Genomic DNA, 15,250 nt, shown 5'->3' with positions numbered 1-15,250 from the left:
TCCAGACGAAAACATGACGTTTTAAAACAGAATAGTCAAATATGGCGACAGAGTTTATGTCATTGCATTTGGATTTATCATAATTATTTTAAGAAAGACTTGTTTTGGAAAATTTAGAAGTTATAAGAAATTTTTCAGTAAATAGTAACAATTAAGATGAAATATTTTTTCCCTTGTCGGCTTTTTCAAACCTTTACTAAAGCTGATTGAAAAATAAAATAAAGTGAAACATGGTCGTACTTTCACCACAACTTGGCCTTTGATGATAAGTTATCAGCGGCACGGTCATAATTATTCTAATCGCACTTCTATCTCTCAAAAGATTTCCACTACTTGCACCACACCTTGGCCTTTGATCATTACGCTATAGATAAGTACACATCCAGATTAACCATATAATATTAGATTTCTCATTAATAATACAAAGTAGAAGAGGAAACACCATAAATGCATTAGTAATATTTCATAAAATGTAAAAAAGAAAGCATTCTACATAATCATATTTATATATAAAATATTTAACTGGGGATAAAATGACCGGGGGATGAAGTGACCGGGGGATGAAGTGACCAGGGGATGAAATGACCGGGGATGAAGTGACCGGGGATGAAATGACCGGGGATGAAGTGACCGGGAATGAAGTGACTGGGGATGAAGTGACCGGGAACCATTTTTGAAGATGAAAAAAATGAGTATTCATGGAAGAATGTACAGCTGGATCAGAGCATTCTTAAAAACAGAACTATCCAAACCCGATTTGAAGGTGCCATCTCTAGTAAAAGAAAGGTTTAGAAGAAGGACTACGACAAGGTTCAGCCCTTAGCTGTACTTTCTTTCTAATCTTCATGAATGACCTCCCGGACCTCATTTCAGTCAATAAGGCACATTACGCAGACGACCTTCTAATTTGGACTACAGAGAAATATCCATTGCTGACTAGATCAAAACTAAATAGAACCTTAAAACAACTATCTCCACGTATTCAAAATTATGGAAAATGGAAATAAACAAAGAAAAGTCAGTTTATTCAATCTTTAGCCACAGCAACAAAACAGCAAAAAAGAAACAACATCCTAAAAATAGACTCACAACCAATAAATAAAGAAGAAAATCCAAGATATCTTGGTGTAAAACTAGACCAAAGACTGTCTCTTAAACACTTTATGGCAGATTTAAAAGAAAAGGCATCACGAAGATTAAACATAATAAAACACCTAGCAGGAACATCCTGGGAAGCTGAAAGAAAACCTTGACCCTCATAAGAAATACACTGGATACGTCAGATCTGTAATGGATAAGTGTCTCTCCATACAAGTAGCCGCCAACAAAACCTATCAATCATCATTAGACACAATCCAAAACCAAGCCTTGCGTCTAATTAGTGGGGGTATGAAAAATACTCCCATAGCAGCCTGTGAAATAGACTCCAATATTTAACCTCTTAAGTTAAGACGCAACAGAGCAGCATTAGAAGCTATTGAGAGATACAGAAGGTTGGAGAACGATCATCCAAATAAATTACTAACACAGAGAAATAGGAAAAACAACCCACCCAAAAAAAAGCAAAGGACTCTGGTCCAACTTACTGACGAACTAGCCCTAAAACCCCACCTACCCAATAACAGAGAAAAAATAACCAGATTTTTAAACATAACGCCCGGACTAAACTACAAACAACCAACCATTAAAACACATTTACTAAAAAACACCTTAACAAAACAATCAGATCCACTGGAGCTCAAAGTAGGCACGCTTGAAACAATTGAAAGCTATACAAAAATAGCTATTCATATATATACCGACTGATTGGCCTTCAAAGCCATCATCAAATGCTGGTCTTGGTGCCTTCCTGGTCTTCCCTAAAAAATAAACACTTTGAAATAAGCGCACCCTGTGGCGATTACTGCTCAAACTTTCAAGCCGAAATTGAGGCAATTACCATAGCACTACAGACAGTGGAAAACAAATTATATGAAGGAGTGCAACCACCATCAGATATTGTTGTCTTTACAGACTCCCAATCCACTCTGCAAGCACTTAACAGCAACACCTCAAACAGCCCAAGAGAGTTGACAACACTAATTGGGATAATCCATCAGATGATATCCAAATTAATCACACTACAGTGGATCCCTGGACACATTGGCATAATGGGAAATGAAAAGGCAGATAAGCTATCAAACTCAGGTTCATCTATGGAACAACCAGATAGACCTGTAAACTACCTCACCCTAAGGTCAATCACAAAGAGAAGTGGCTCAACCAATAAGCATCAGGAAACAGGCAGAGAAGAAATAAACATACCTAACAAACTGGACAGTATTAACTTCCACCCCGCAAAGAACAATCCACAATTTTCCAACTAAGAACAGGACACACACACATTACCATCTGAACAAAATAAACTCCACACAACTCCCCCTTTGCAGACACTGCGCCCACCCTCATGAAACGTTAAAACATATTCTCTTTGAATGCCCCTCCCTAATTCCCCTTAGGCAGACCCATTCTCCTCGACAGCCCAACTCAACCAACACCCTGTACAGCTGTGATGAACAACTAAAGAAAACAGCACACTTTTTTTCCTTGGCACAGTCAGCAAAAGAGCTGACAGCTCAGCAGCAATAAAGCTGGCTAGAAGAAGAAGAGTGTTTAATCATCGTTCTGTTGATGTCTTATGTTGACCAAAACATGCCTACTACAAGAGGTCTCGCTTAACATGAAGATAATAATACGATAAATACTCCTGTCACAGCTTTCCTATTCTATTTATACTTATAACTCGATAGAATCTACCTTAGGTCTCGATACGTCTAGGTGTCCCTGGTTCAGTTCTTGTTAACGATATAAAACAATGAAACCACTAGATCAAACACATAAACTTTAATCAGCTATACTGCATATCACACACGCTGGTCTCTGTCTGACAACAAAACACACTTCCGGTCATTAGCGCAGATTGTAAAAAAAGATTATACATACATACACACATTCATCCGTGACATCTCGCCCCTCCTAAAACTATAATCAAATTTGACAAAGATACATAAAAAACACGATTATAAAACAAGTATAAAACATTAAAACACAATACAACAAAAATGTTAATTCGATAGGCCACAAAGGCTCTGAATATGCCACACAGGCGTTTATGTATCCAAACAACTTGAACATAGTCACACAGACTTTAATGTAGTCACACAGACTTTAATGTAGTGACACAGACTAAGTAATAGACACTAGTCTATAGTTTAGACACACAGTCTTAGAAAATGAAGACACACAGTCTTAAAAGATGAAGACACACAGTCTTAAAAGATGAAGACACACTCTCTTAAAAGATGAAGACACAAAGTCTTAGTTGTAGACAGAAAGTCTACCATCAAGCAACAAAGTCTAAACTGTTGAAGACACAAAGTCTTAGATGAAGCAACACAGGCTTGTGAGAAGCCACGTAGGCTTATATCTATGATAAGCGTGACAGAATGTCCTGTCTCCATTCTTGTTTAAAGCGACTTCTGTTATCATTAGTCTTTGCATCAAAGGCAAACTTGATAGTTATCTAGTCTTCCTCTCTCTGAATTGTCTGCTCCGGATGTGCAGTAATATATTTCTGACACAACTTGACTGCTGTTGGCACATCTTTCGGTTTCCTTTCATGTAGAAAAGCCACTAACTGAGGATTACAAGATGTGAGGATCTTGACTCTGATGAACAGATCAATGAGACCTTCAAATGTCTTTTCAGTATTAGACAATTCTACCCAACGCATTAAGTATCTTGTAATGTTCTCAACAAATTCATTGAATGGCTGGTTTCTCTCTGGTTTAGCTTTATGGAACTTCTCTCTATAGTAACTCTATACCCATCATCTGTCAAGTTTTATCTTTTCATTAATACTTCTTTCACCTTGTCATATTCTTCTAGATCTTTCTTAGAAAAGTTGATACAATCTTGCAGTGCCTTTCCCTGTAATAATGTGTAAAGATGACTTCCCCACTGAGTTTTAGGTATTTCTGTAGCTTGAGCATGCACTTCAAATCTCGCCAAATATGCATCTATTTGATCCACGTTCTCATTAAAAGGTGGCAACTTTGGCTTCCATACAGGTTTTATATGCTCTTTGATTTCTCCTTTCGTCTCCCTAAGCTCCAACTCTCTGACTCTCAATTTGTGTATTTCTACATCAGCTTCTTTCTCTTTAGTTCTAACAACCACCTCTCTTTCTTTAGCTCTTTCCTCACGCTCTCTGTCTTCTTTTTCTTTCTTTTCCAGCTTGACTTCTCTTTCTTTCACCCACTCCTGTAGAGCTGTCCCTGACAATCCCATTTCTTTTCCAGCGGCTATTAACTGTGTTAATCTCTCTGCCATTTTGTTTATATCTCTAGCATACAATAAAAACAACACAAATAGTTTTATCACTGTGTTTAACCTGGTTTCGTCTCGGCAAATTGACTTAATTTTTTTTTCCGCCGTTGCACGTGAGCGCACACACTTCACGACTTCACGGCCTTCTTGGTCCTTGACCTTTTCACAATGGCGAACCGCAGTTCTGCCTAATGACAATGTCTTCCAAGACTAAGTCAAGTAACTAGATAAACGAGCCTCCAAATATGTCACAGCTTTCATATTCTATTTATACTTATAACTCGATAGAATCTACCTTAGGTCTCGATACGTCTAGGTGTCCCTGGTTCAGTTCTTGTTAACGATATAAAACAATGAAACCACTAGATCAAACACATAAACTTTAATCAGCTATACTGCATATCACACACGCTGGTCTCTATCTGACAACAAAACACACTTCCGGTTATTCGCGCAGGTTGTAAAAATAGATTATACATACATACACACATTCATACGTGACAACTCCTATTAAAGATATACTTACGCTACTTGTGACTCGATTGTCAGCCACATTTCAGGATCGCCCTTGCCCAGACGTTACATTATTTTACTAAATTTGACCTGAATAATGGACTATAGATGTCAGGATAATGCGTTTCTGCAGTGAAGAATGCAAGGAAAACTTCGCCCCCCTAGATTCAAGAGAAAGGCCACCAACATGATTTTTTTTGCCGAAGGTTGAGAAACACTGCTTTTTTATTCTCATATTTTCTGGTTTCGACTTCCCAATGTGTCCGGCCTGGAAGAAGGTTTGTGGAGACTGAATGTTTTGTAGTAGAACCAATCTTGACCTGTCACATATGTCTAGCAGTTTGCGCTCTGAAGATTTGGTTGATCACAACCCCATATCTGCTGTTAGGTACTTAAATCACCTGCTACAATAGATCTGGCGCTAGAGAGGCTTTCGACATCGAGTGAGAGTTATCTTTGCGTCAGATTATAGACATTAAGGCATACAACTCTTTGTCCAATTCTGTATATTTCTAGTAGAAACGTGTCGGTCTCGCCGTGTCCCTTTGAAGTCGTTACCAGTACAACAAAAAGTAAGGAATAACTAACAAACTTTACTAAAATTTAAAGGTCGTAACTCCAGAGATCAAGGGAACACAGCTTCGATCCCTGCAAGCTATGCCCGCTTCTTGCACCAAAACTCCACCAATCTCATACCAGTCTCTCAATTTTATGACACTTAGCCGAAGTTGTCTGTTGGCATTGAATTCGAAGCTCCCCAGTACCATATTCTTGGGCTTCGAGAGACAGTCTCTCTTTTTTTCCTTGTCCCGTAATTCAAACTTGTGTTGGTGTGGCTTACGACTTTAACCATAACCATTGTCACACTGCTACAATTGCCTTGAATGCAGAAAAGATAGTTTGTCTCAGTTTCTCTTAGCACCCGAAAGTACGCCATCAGGGAAACTTACTTTCAAAAAACTCACTAGAGTGAATAGGCATCCACAACTTGGACTGGACGAGCTCCACTTGCTTGGCTTTTAAAACCGCTAATGAAGGATGGTCTTTGTTAGCCGCTGCTAGAGGCGTTTGCAGCGTTTCTCAACGAAGAAGCCAAAACCAACAGAGATCCCAGACCCACAAAAGTGTATAACATCACTGTGTTGTGTTTCTGCCGTTCCTTTGAACGAATCGGCTGCTGTGTAGGTGACATCGTTCTGACCATAGCGAATATTCTACGAGATGTACAATTGTCGATCTAAAGGAGGCAAACAACTCATTTTATACGATTTCCCAATTTTTAGACATACTGGTAAGGTTTGGCTTTTCTTGGATCACGTTATATCTGTATATATATTTTGCCGACAAAGTAAGAAATCCGGCATTCTATGTTTTTGTCAGGAAACCCCCACCACCTTTTTTTTTTACCTTGCGCACCGTATCGCTCTCCCAAATAGACTTTTGAATTTTCATTTAAGTTTTTCTGTTTTTGTATTAAATAAAATCCACCCTTTTCCAAAAAAAAAAAAAAAAAGAATTTCATAGCTTTCAAATTCACTTTGACAATTCTTTGAATTCTTAATTCTAAATCAATATATCTTAGAGGTTCTGTTGATCTAGATATTTTTTATACAGTGTTTTAAATGGTCTAATGCTCTAGTAATGTTGGTCACATTCTTTCGAAAAAAGTCAATATCAAATTGGGCTTTTTTGTGTATGTAAGTTGTTTTTTTGTTTATTTCGATGGTGAAGAAACCTCTGAGATAGTTCAGAAAATAAAAAGGAAATGTAAACACCGATAAAGACGTTAATAAAAAAAGAGTACAATTAGAAAAATGGAGGCTAGGTGGCTGACCGGTCAAGCGCGTGGCTTCCGAACCGGGGGTCCCGGGTTCGAATCCTGGTGAATACTGAGATTTGTACTTTCTAAGTCAGCCTAGCTCTAAAGGATGGCTACCTGGTCGTGCAGTTTGCGCGCTGGACTGTCGTTTGGATTTATCAACGGTGCCGGGTTCAAACCCTGCCCCTCCCATTCCCCGTCGTCCTGCGGGAGGTTTGGACAAGGAAGTAAACTATCTTCAACTCTAAGGAACATCCGAAACATGTAAAATATTTAATGGGTACCTGACACTAGTTGGGGAAAAGTAAAGGCGGTTGGTCACATGACACGTCCGTTAACCGTGAGTCACAGAAACAGACGACCTTTACATCATCTGCCCTATAGATTGCAAAGTCTAAAAAGGAACTTTACTATTTTACAATTAAAAATTGAATCGAAAGAAAGCTAGAAAAAAATAAATATGGCACGATTTAGACTATTATGGTCACTTATAGTGCGTAGTCTGAATTCGAAAAGTACTTAGTTATTCTAAGTAGCCTATATGTATAAGTATCTAGGTGGAATTTTTAAAAAAATTGTGACCCTAGTTGGGAGAATTATTTATCGCTCTCTCAGTTCTATCCAAATATTTTGAGACATGTGGCTGTATATGTGGAATGATTCCCCCTATTAATGTTGTGTAGATGTTTTTGCTCCTACTTTCTCAGATCAAATTAAATTGCATCAATTATTTTAAATGAATGATGTAATTAATTTTTAGTAGATCTAGAATAGCAAAAATACATTTCTGCGATTAGAAATATTTGTACAAATCTAAAATCCCTCTGTTTGTCTAGTAAAAAGGTATACGTTATTTCTACCACACCCCATGAATCAATTACATTAGTAAATTAATTACTGGTAATTAATTATTTTTTTATACCAACAACGGAAGTTAATCCTCCAGTATTCACAGATATGGCTAAATATGTAGGGTTTGGTCCCCTTATATAATTGTACTTATTATTTCCCCACACACCAACTCTCGGATCATGTTGAAACTTGTTTGATATTGAATAAGGGAAATAGCTCCAACATTTTTTTAGAAATATAGTTGTAAGTGCGGAGTTCTTAACCTTAGATAAGCTTTGTTTTTGTTTTTTTAAAGGATTTTGTAATATTTGGATTGTTATAAATTGTTTTTGTTTAACTCAACTTTCATGCTTGTAGCATACTCAGTGTGCTATGGTCCAATCATTTTGTGAACGAGTGGGTTGTGGGAGGGGAATGAAATGACTTCTTTCATAATTCTCTTCAAATTCCAAGGAAATGTCTTGAGAGGTTCAAATCCTTTCTTCCCCAAAAGCCTTCAACAAAAACGTTGCGGTTGTGCACATGATTAGAATTTAGTATTTGTTTCGGGAATAAGAGGAAAGTTTTACTTAGCGACAAGGGACGTGACAGATCTTTAACAATAAGAACGCTCTATTCGACACTAGATACAGACGGCTAATAACGAAGGACATTGGACGATCCCTTTTTCAATATTAAAGGTGTTTACTTTGTTAACACTCGTGTGGACTACTTAATTGGATTGTTTCGGCCTTTCGCCGGTGTTTACTGAGTTGGTAAATATTACCTCCTTTTTACTTCATTGTTTGGATTTGACACGGCGGAAGAGCCATAACAGCACTTACGTCATCATAAAGGTCAAACGCGTATGGCTTTCTCCGACCTGTAGAAATGGAATTCAGCAAGTCTTGGACAATGGAAAAGAATTAAGACACGATTCTTTTCTTTCCCCCTTTCCCTGAGCTTAAGATTGGAATGAACCTTGCAACTAATAGAACAGTGGCCAGTCTTTACACTGCGCTATAATAGCTTGTTCATCCCTTATGCAGCCTTCATCAAAGAGAAGGACCGGTCAGGCGCCTCATGTGCTTCCTGGCCTTTTAGGATTTGCCCCAGCACTTAAAGCATTTTTCCATTTCTATCATTTCTAGAGCATGATGGAAACTCACAAGCTTCTCGATTGGTAGGGTTTGCTTTCAATCGCGAGACAAAGTCTGCAACGGTTTTGACAGCCACACCTATGTGACACGGTACCCGCTGCATTTTTACCAGGGTGCCGACCCATCAGTATATGTTAAGATAGCTCTTGGTGGGAAGGCATCGATGGTCTCAAGTGCTATTAGTCACAGATGGTAAGCCTACATTTGTCATTATTTCAGCGGCATTCACTGGGGTTTTCCTGAAAATTCTGCAGACAAATCCTAGTGCTTGGGACTGTAGTTATATCAAGCTTTCATAGAGTCATAAACTTGTACAGGCTTTCTGTAGCAGAGAGAGATATGACTGTTTCTAAATACAGTGATCATAACATGTCTGCTCATGCTTCCTACTTGGTTGATGCCAACTTCCGCATTATGTGAACCTCGAAACCTTTCTTGCTATATCCAGGACGTGCTTTTTTTCTTCTATAAATAATACAATAACTAGTCATTGGAGGATGAAATACATTGTATCAATGAGAAATAGCAAAAAGTCTATACCTTTCTTAAACGTGTTTTTCTTTCTGTTGTAAACAACAAATATCCAAGAGCTAAACCAATAACGTAAGGAGCTACTCGACAATATGGTTTTATGTAGATTTTGGAAAAGTAGTCAGTGTTTCCCATTCTGAAATACAATGAAACTCAATGAATTCATCTAAAACATATAAACATACAATGATGTATTGTTATGTTTTTATTGTATCTATTATTATAAATTACTAGATAAAATGAGATATATGTATTGTTACTACTCTCACTATCCAGGCTGTCTGTAAACACTGCACCACACGACACTACCAACTCAAGGAACTTAACAAAATAGGGCTCCAAATAACGAACTCTCTAATGTTTAATAAATCCCAGCCAATACTGTACAATTGGCAACATGTAACTTTGACTGTATGAATGCTTCGTCTATTGTAATCATCCTCACTGCATACCCACCAAGCAATCGCTAACATCTTTTCACCGTAACCTTGGAAACAAACAAACCCACTCCCTAACCTTAAGTCAAGATTTGTAGAATCTGACCAACGAAAGTTATAAAATCACATAAAAAAAAAGCGAACTATAAAAAAAATCCTTTTATAACGCTTATCTAAGTGAAAAGTCCGCATTTAACTATATATCTCATTACCGTAGAAGTTATTTTTTCTTATTCAATATCAAACAAAATAATTAATTACCATTAATTAATTGACCAATTGGTTAATTTTGTAATTGATTCATGTTTTGTTTAGTAAAATAAATATTTGTTTAAAGTTTCAACTTAATCCAGCAATCATGAGAATGGGTGTGGGCGAAATAGTTTTATTCATATATTGTATACGCCATGAAGAATTGTGCAAAGTGGGAGAAATCACGTTCAGAAGCTTTGTACACGAAAGACACAGAGTTAGTATTAGCTTTGGAGCCCTAGCGAATAATTTATTATAAGCCAAATCTCTAAAGTAGAATAAATCTACTTCATTTTTATTCGAAAATAATTTAGATCCAATAGAAGCTCTGTGTCAAGTCTTGGTATTAATACAATAAAAGGAGGACTCGGAGTTAGGGGTTTGTGAAACACAAACTCCTTTTGTAATCTTGTTTTTAATTCAGTTTCCTACAATATATTAATGCGAAGCTGGAGTTTATTGTTGCGACAAAGTCAAAGTCTAGAAACTGGCATGACCCCACATCAGATATTATAATTCAATTTAGCCAGATCAAGAATTTGTCCTCTTCAAGGAAACAACAAAGTCATTAAAGCTTATATATATATATTGTTCAAGTTTTTTACTTTAAAAAAATGCTTAATGTAGAATATGGGCAGGGCCGGACTTAACTATTGTGGGGCCTAAAGCGAACGGATTTCGCAGCCCAGTTTGGGTAGGGATACGGATAATAAGTGAGCAGTAAGAGTTTGTATTAGAAAATATATTAGTCTTTGCATTTTACTCATTCTTTAATACGCACAGAATTACTACACGAGCCTTGAGTGTATATCATAAGAATTCTGTTTCCTACATAGATCACGCTAAATAGCAAGAAATACCAAATGTTAACCTCAAGTAATTCATCATTTGTTTGAGGCGCGAGAAGCTTCTTTTACTAGATTCCACAATTAAGGATATTGCATAATGCCGTTTTTTTTAATCGCGCATAGGATTGGCGTTTTCCATATTGAATAACACCCCAAAATTAAAATTTGTATAAGTTTTCAAAAGATTTTAATAATTTCCGGATATTTCCATGACTTTTTTCGTATATTTTTAATTTCCGGATATTTCCATGACATCTTGGTAAATCAACAGGAGTCCGCGGAAAATCTGTTATAAATTATAAAATGGTTTAATTTAATAATTTATACACCTAGAATTAGCGCGGGTCCTATGTAAGTGCGGGTCCTATGAAAGTGCGAGGCCCACTGCGGTCGCATAGGTTGCAGTGGCCTAAGGCCGACCCGAATATAGGTGTTGATTAAAAAAGATGTGGTGTACATGGTCTACAGAAAACAGGAAGTGTTGGTTAGCTATGTGGTGTACATGGTGTACAGAAAACAGGACGTGTTGGTTAGCTATGTGGTGTACATGGTGTACAGAAAACAGGAAGTTTTGGTTAGCTATGTGGTGTACATGGTGTACAGAAAACAGGACGTGTTGGTTATCTATATGGTGTACATGGTCTACAGAAAACAGGAAGTTTTGGTTAGCTATGTGGTGTACATGGTGTACAGAAAACAGGAGGAGTTGGTTATCTATATTGTGTACATGGTGTACAGAAAACTGGAAGTGATGGTTAGCTATGTGGTGTACTTGGTGTTCAGAAAACAGGAAGTGTTGGTTAGCTATGTGGTGTACTTGGTGTTCAGAAAACAGGAAGTGTTGGTTAGCTATGTGGTGTACTTTGTGTTCAGAAAACAGGAAGTGTTGGTTAGCTATGTGGTGTACTTGGTGTTCAGAAAACAGGAAGTGTTGGTTAGCTATGTGGTGTACATGGTGTTCAGAAAACAGGAAGTGTTGGTTAGCTATGTGGTGTACATGGTGTACAGAAAACAGGAAGTGTTGGTTAGCTATGTGGTGTACATGGTGTACAGAAAACAGGAAGTGTTGGTTAGCTATATGGTGTACATGGTGTACAGAAAACAGGAAGTGTTGGTTATCTATATGGTGTACATGGTGTACAGAAAACAGGAAGTGTTGGTTAGCTATGTGGTGTACATGGTGTTCAGAAAACAGGAAGTGTTGGTTAGCTATGTGGTGTACATGGTGTTCAGAAAACAGGAAGTGTTGGTTAGCTATGTGGTGTACATGGTGTACAGAAAACAGGAAGTGTTGGTTAGCTATGTGGTGTACATGGTGTACAGAAAACAGGAAGTGTTGGTTAGCTATATGGTGTACATGGTGTACAGAAAACAGGAAGTGTTGGTTATCTATATGGTGTACATGGTGTACAGAAAACAGGAAGTGTTGGTTAGCTATGTGGTGTACATGGTGTACAGAAAACAGGAGGTGTTGGTTATCTATGTGGTGTACCTGGTGTACAGAAAACAGGACGTGTTGGTTAGCTATGTAGTGTACATGGTGTACAGAAAACAGGAGGTGTTGGTTATCTATGTGGTGTACACGCTGTACAGAAAACAGGAAGTGTTGGTTAGCTATATGGTGTACATGGTGTACAGAAAACAGGAAGTGTTGGTTATCTATATGGTGTACATGGTGTACAGAAAACTGGAAGTGATGGTTAGCTATGTGGTGTACTTGGTGTTCAGAAAACAGGAAGTGTTGGTTAGCTATGTGGTGTACTTGGTGTTCAGAAAACAGGAAGTGTTCGTTAGCTATGTGGTGTACTTTGTGTTCAGAAAACAGGAAGTGTTGGTTAGCTATGTGGTGTACTTGGTGTACAGAAAACAGGAAGTGTTGGTTATCTATATGGTGTACATGGTGTACAGAAAACAGGAAGTGTTGGTTATCTATATGGTGTACTTGGTGTTCAGAAAACAGGAAGTGTTGGTTAGCTATGTGGCGTACTTGGTGTTCAGAAAACAGGAAGTGTTGGTTAGCTATGTGGTGTACCTGGTGTACAGAAAACAGGAGGTGTTGGTTAGCTATATGGTGTACATGGTGTACAGAAATCAGGAAGTGTTGGTTAGCTATATGGTGTACATGGTGTTCAGAAAATAAAGGAAGTGTTGGTTATCTATATGGTGTACATGGTCTACAGAAAACAGGAAGTGTTGGTTATCTATATGGTGTACATGGTCTACAGAAAACAGGAAGTGTTGGTTAGCTATGTGGTGTACATGGTCTACAGAAAACAGGAAGTGTTGGTTAGCTATGTGGTGTACTTGGTGTACAGAAAACAGGAAGTGTTGGTTAGCTATGTGGTGTACATGGTGTACAGAAAACAGGAAGTGTTGGTTAGCTATGTGGTGTACCCGCTGTACAGAAAACAGGAAGTGTTGGTTAGCTATGTGGTGTACATGGTGTACAGAAAACAGGAAGTGTTGGTTAGCTATGTGGTGTACATGGTGTTCAGAAAACAGGAGGTGTTGATTAACTATGTAATTAAGAGAAAGTTTATGATAATCTTTCTGCACATTTTTTTTTAGCAAAATTGACTAACCTCTTTCGTTTGGAGCACAAACACGTTCTTATGTTTAGTTAGCAAAACTGACTTTTATTGTCACACAGTTTGGAATACAAACTTGTCCCTAAACAATCTATGCTGTAAGCGCGCCCTGATTCATTCACTCACCCCTCGTTAATTCTCCCACTTTCCATGGGCGAAAAAATACAAAAACTGAATATACTATTACTTGCTTTAGGTTTTGAACCACTCAGAAATACTTTCACGATCGGGCTATTTGGAAATCGCTCTTCCACCCGCGTATATCTGGACAAAATAAAAGTCGCCCTCCATCTTTCTTTGCCAATTCTTTTTTTTCCACTGGAACATTGGAAGCTGGTCGTTCAAAGATATTTTTATCAATTCTTTCTAATATCTTTGGGCTATTTGAGGCGAGAGATTAAGGCTTTCTTAGGCGCCTCCGCGCTATGTCTTGTGTTATAAGTCTTAAGGGAGGTAACACTGAAATATCGAAATAACACAGGTGAAAGGTCAACAATATAAAGGTAGTGGACGCTGATAAACGATGTCCAACAAGAAGTGTAATATTCAATGAAGGGAACCGTCGAATGCCGTATTATTTCAATATCTACTTCAGAAACTCAAGCCGACCTTACTCTAGAGCTGTCTTCTAAATCCTAGTCATGTTTTCATAGTCACGTGACAGTCTCTAAGTCAAAACTTTCCCTTGTTTTGAAACAAATAACTTTTCGCGCCAAATTCGTAATCGTGCCATAGCAGCTGATCATTAGGATTACTGTGCGTTTTCTAGAAATGGTTAAGAGTATTAATGTGTATTATGTTCTCCTTTCTGAAGGTAAAAATTTGATCACTATCATTGTATTATTCCATGATAAACCAAGTGGATGTTTAGTTCATAGGTACTGTTACTTTGCCGCATTGTTATCCTTTCTATAGTGCTTGATTTGTAATTATCCTTTGTCCATACCTCATTACTTTTGATATTGATGAAACACTGAATTTTTTTAAAAGAACTATTCAATTAACAAGTAGTTCAAGAAATTCCTAAATTCTCACCTCATGACGCTGCCATTAATTCCAACATTGAGAACCATAACTGATACAATATGAACGGCCATTAATAACACCACAATACCGAAACCAATGAGTGGAGTACTGCAATGAAGAGGTGAAACATTGATTGAAAAATCTGTTTTAAACAAGAAAAACAGAAAAAAATCTTTTTGTTTTGTTTTGGAAAAAGAAACTACCTCCTTTCTACATGTTACAGAACGGTTATTTTGTTCCTAACGAATGAATGTCAGATTTAAATAAAAAAAACTGAAACATTTACTTTTACTCCGCCCCATACCCGAGAACGTATAAATATTTTCTAGTCTTCTTGCCAAATTTAGTATTGTTTTTGTTTTTTTTTACTTTGTTACTAGGGCTTTCCCAGAGTGGCCAAAGAGATAATAATTCTTTTCTCAATGCTATACATTACATGTAGCGGCAGTATAGAGGCAGAACATGTCCCATTCGGTTAGCTAGGTTCTACCATTTGTAACTTTTTCTAACACTATTTCTGTCTTTTTCACAGCCCATCATAAATGGGACCATTGAACATTGCGGCTTTGTTGAAGCATGTAATGAACATAACCTATATGTACAAGCGACGCATTGCACTCCATCCAAATGCATCTGTACTAGACTAGAAAACTTTTTTTAAACACAGTTTTTTATTTACTTTTCAGAAACATAAGCATTTTCTTTCTACATTATGGAGTTATTTTGGTAGATTCATTCAACATGTGGGAGATCTCTATGCCTCACCCTGTACAGTGTACTACATCTAAAAATGTAAACTCATTAATAATAAACCTCTTTAAAAGAATACATAAATATTTACACATATTTACCAAGACTAATATACTTATAACCTCAA

The 15,250-nt window shown here is 37.4% G+C and overlaps 1 protein-coding gene across 4 annotated transcripts in view; it reads right to left on the bottom strand.

Moving 5' to 3' along the window:
* The window catches only part of LOC106079467 (uncharacterized), a 176,073-nt gene that overhangs the window by 15,081 nt on the left and 145,742 nt on the right, over nt 1-15,250 (bottom strand). For all 4 annotated transcript variants that reach the window (XM_056025484.1, XM_056025482.1, XM_056025481.1 and 1 more), the window contains 2 exons: nt 14,383-14,481; nt 9,232-9,358 (listed from right to left, as the gene is read on the bottom strand). In XM_056025484.1, the coding sequence (XP_055881459.1) occupies nt 9,232-9,358; nt 14,383-14,481 (226 nt within the window). The remainder of the gene's footprint in view (nt 1-9,231; nt 9,359-14,382; nt 14,482-15,250) is intronic.

This window comes from Biomphalaria glabrata, chromosome 4 (assembly GCF_947242115.1).
Source record: "Biomphalaria glabrata chromosome 4, xgBioGlab47.1, whole genome shotgun sequence".
In the NCBI taxonomy this organism is placed as follows: domain Eukaryota; kingdom Metazoa; phylum Mollusca; class Gastropoda; family Planorbidae; genus Biomphalaria; species Biomphalaria glabrata.
This window is presented reverse-complemented; position numbering and strand designations above follow the sequence as displayed.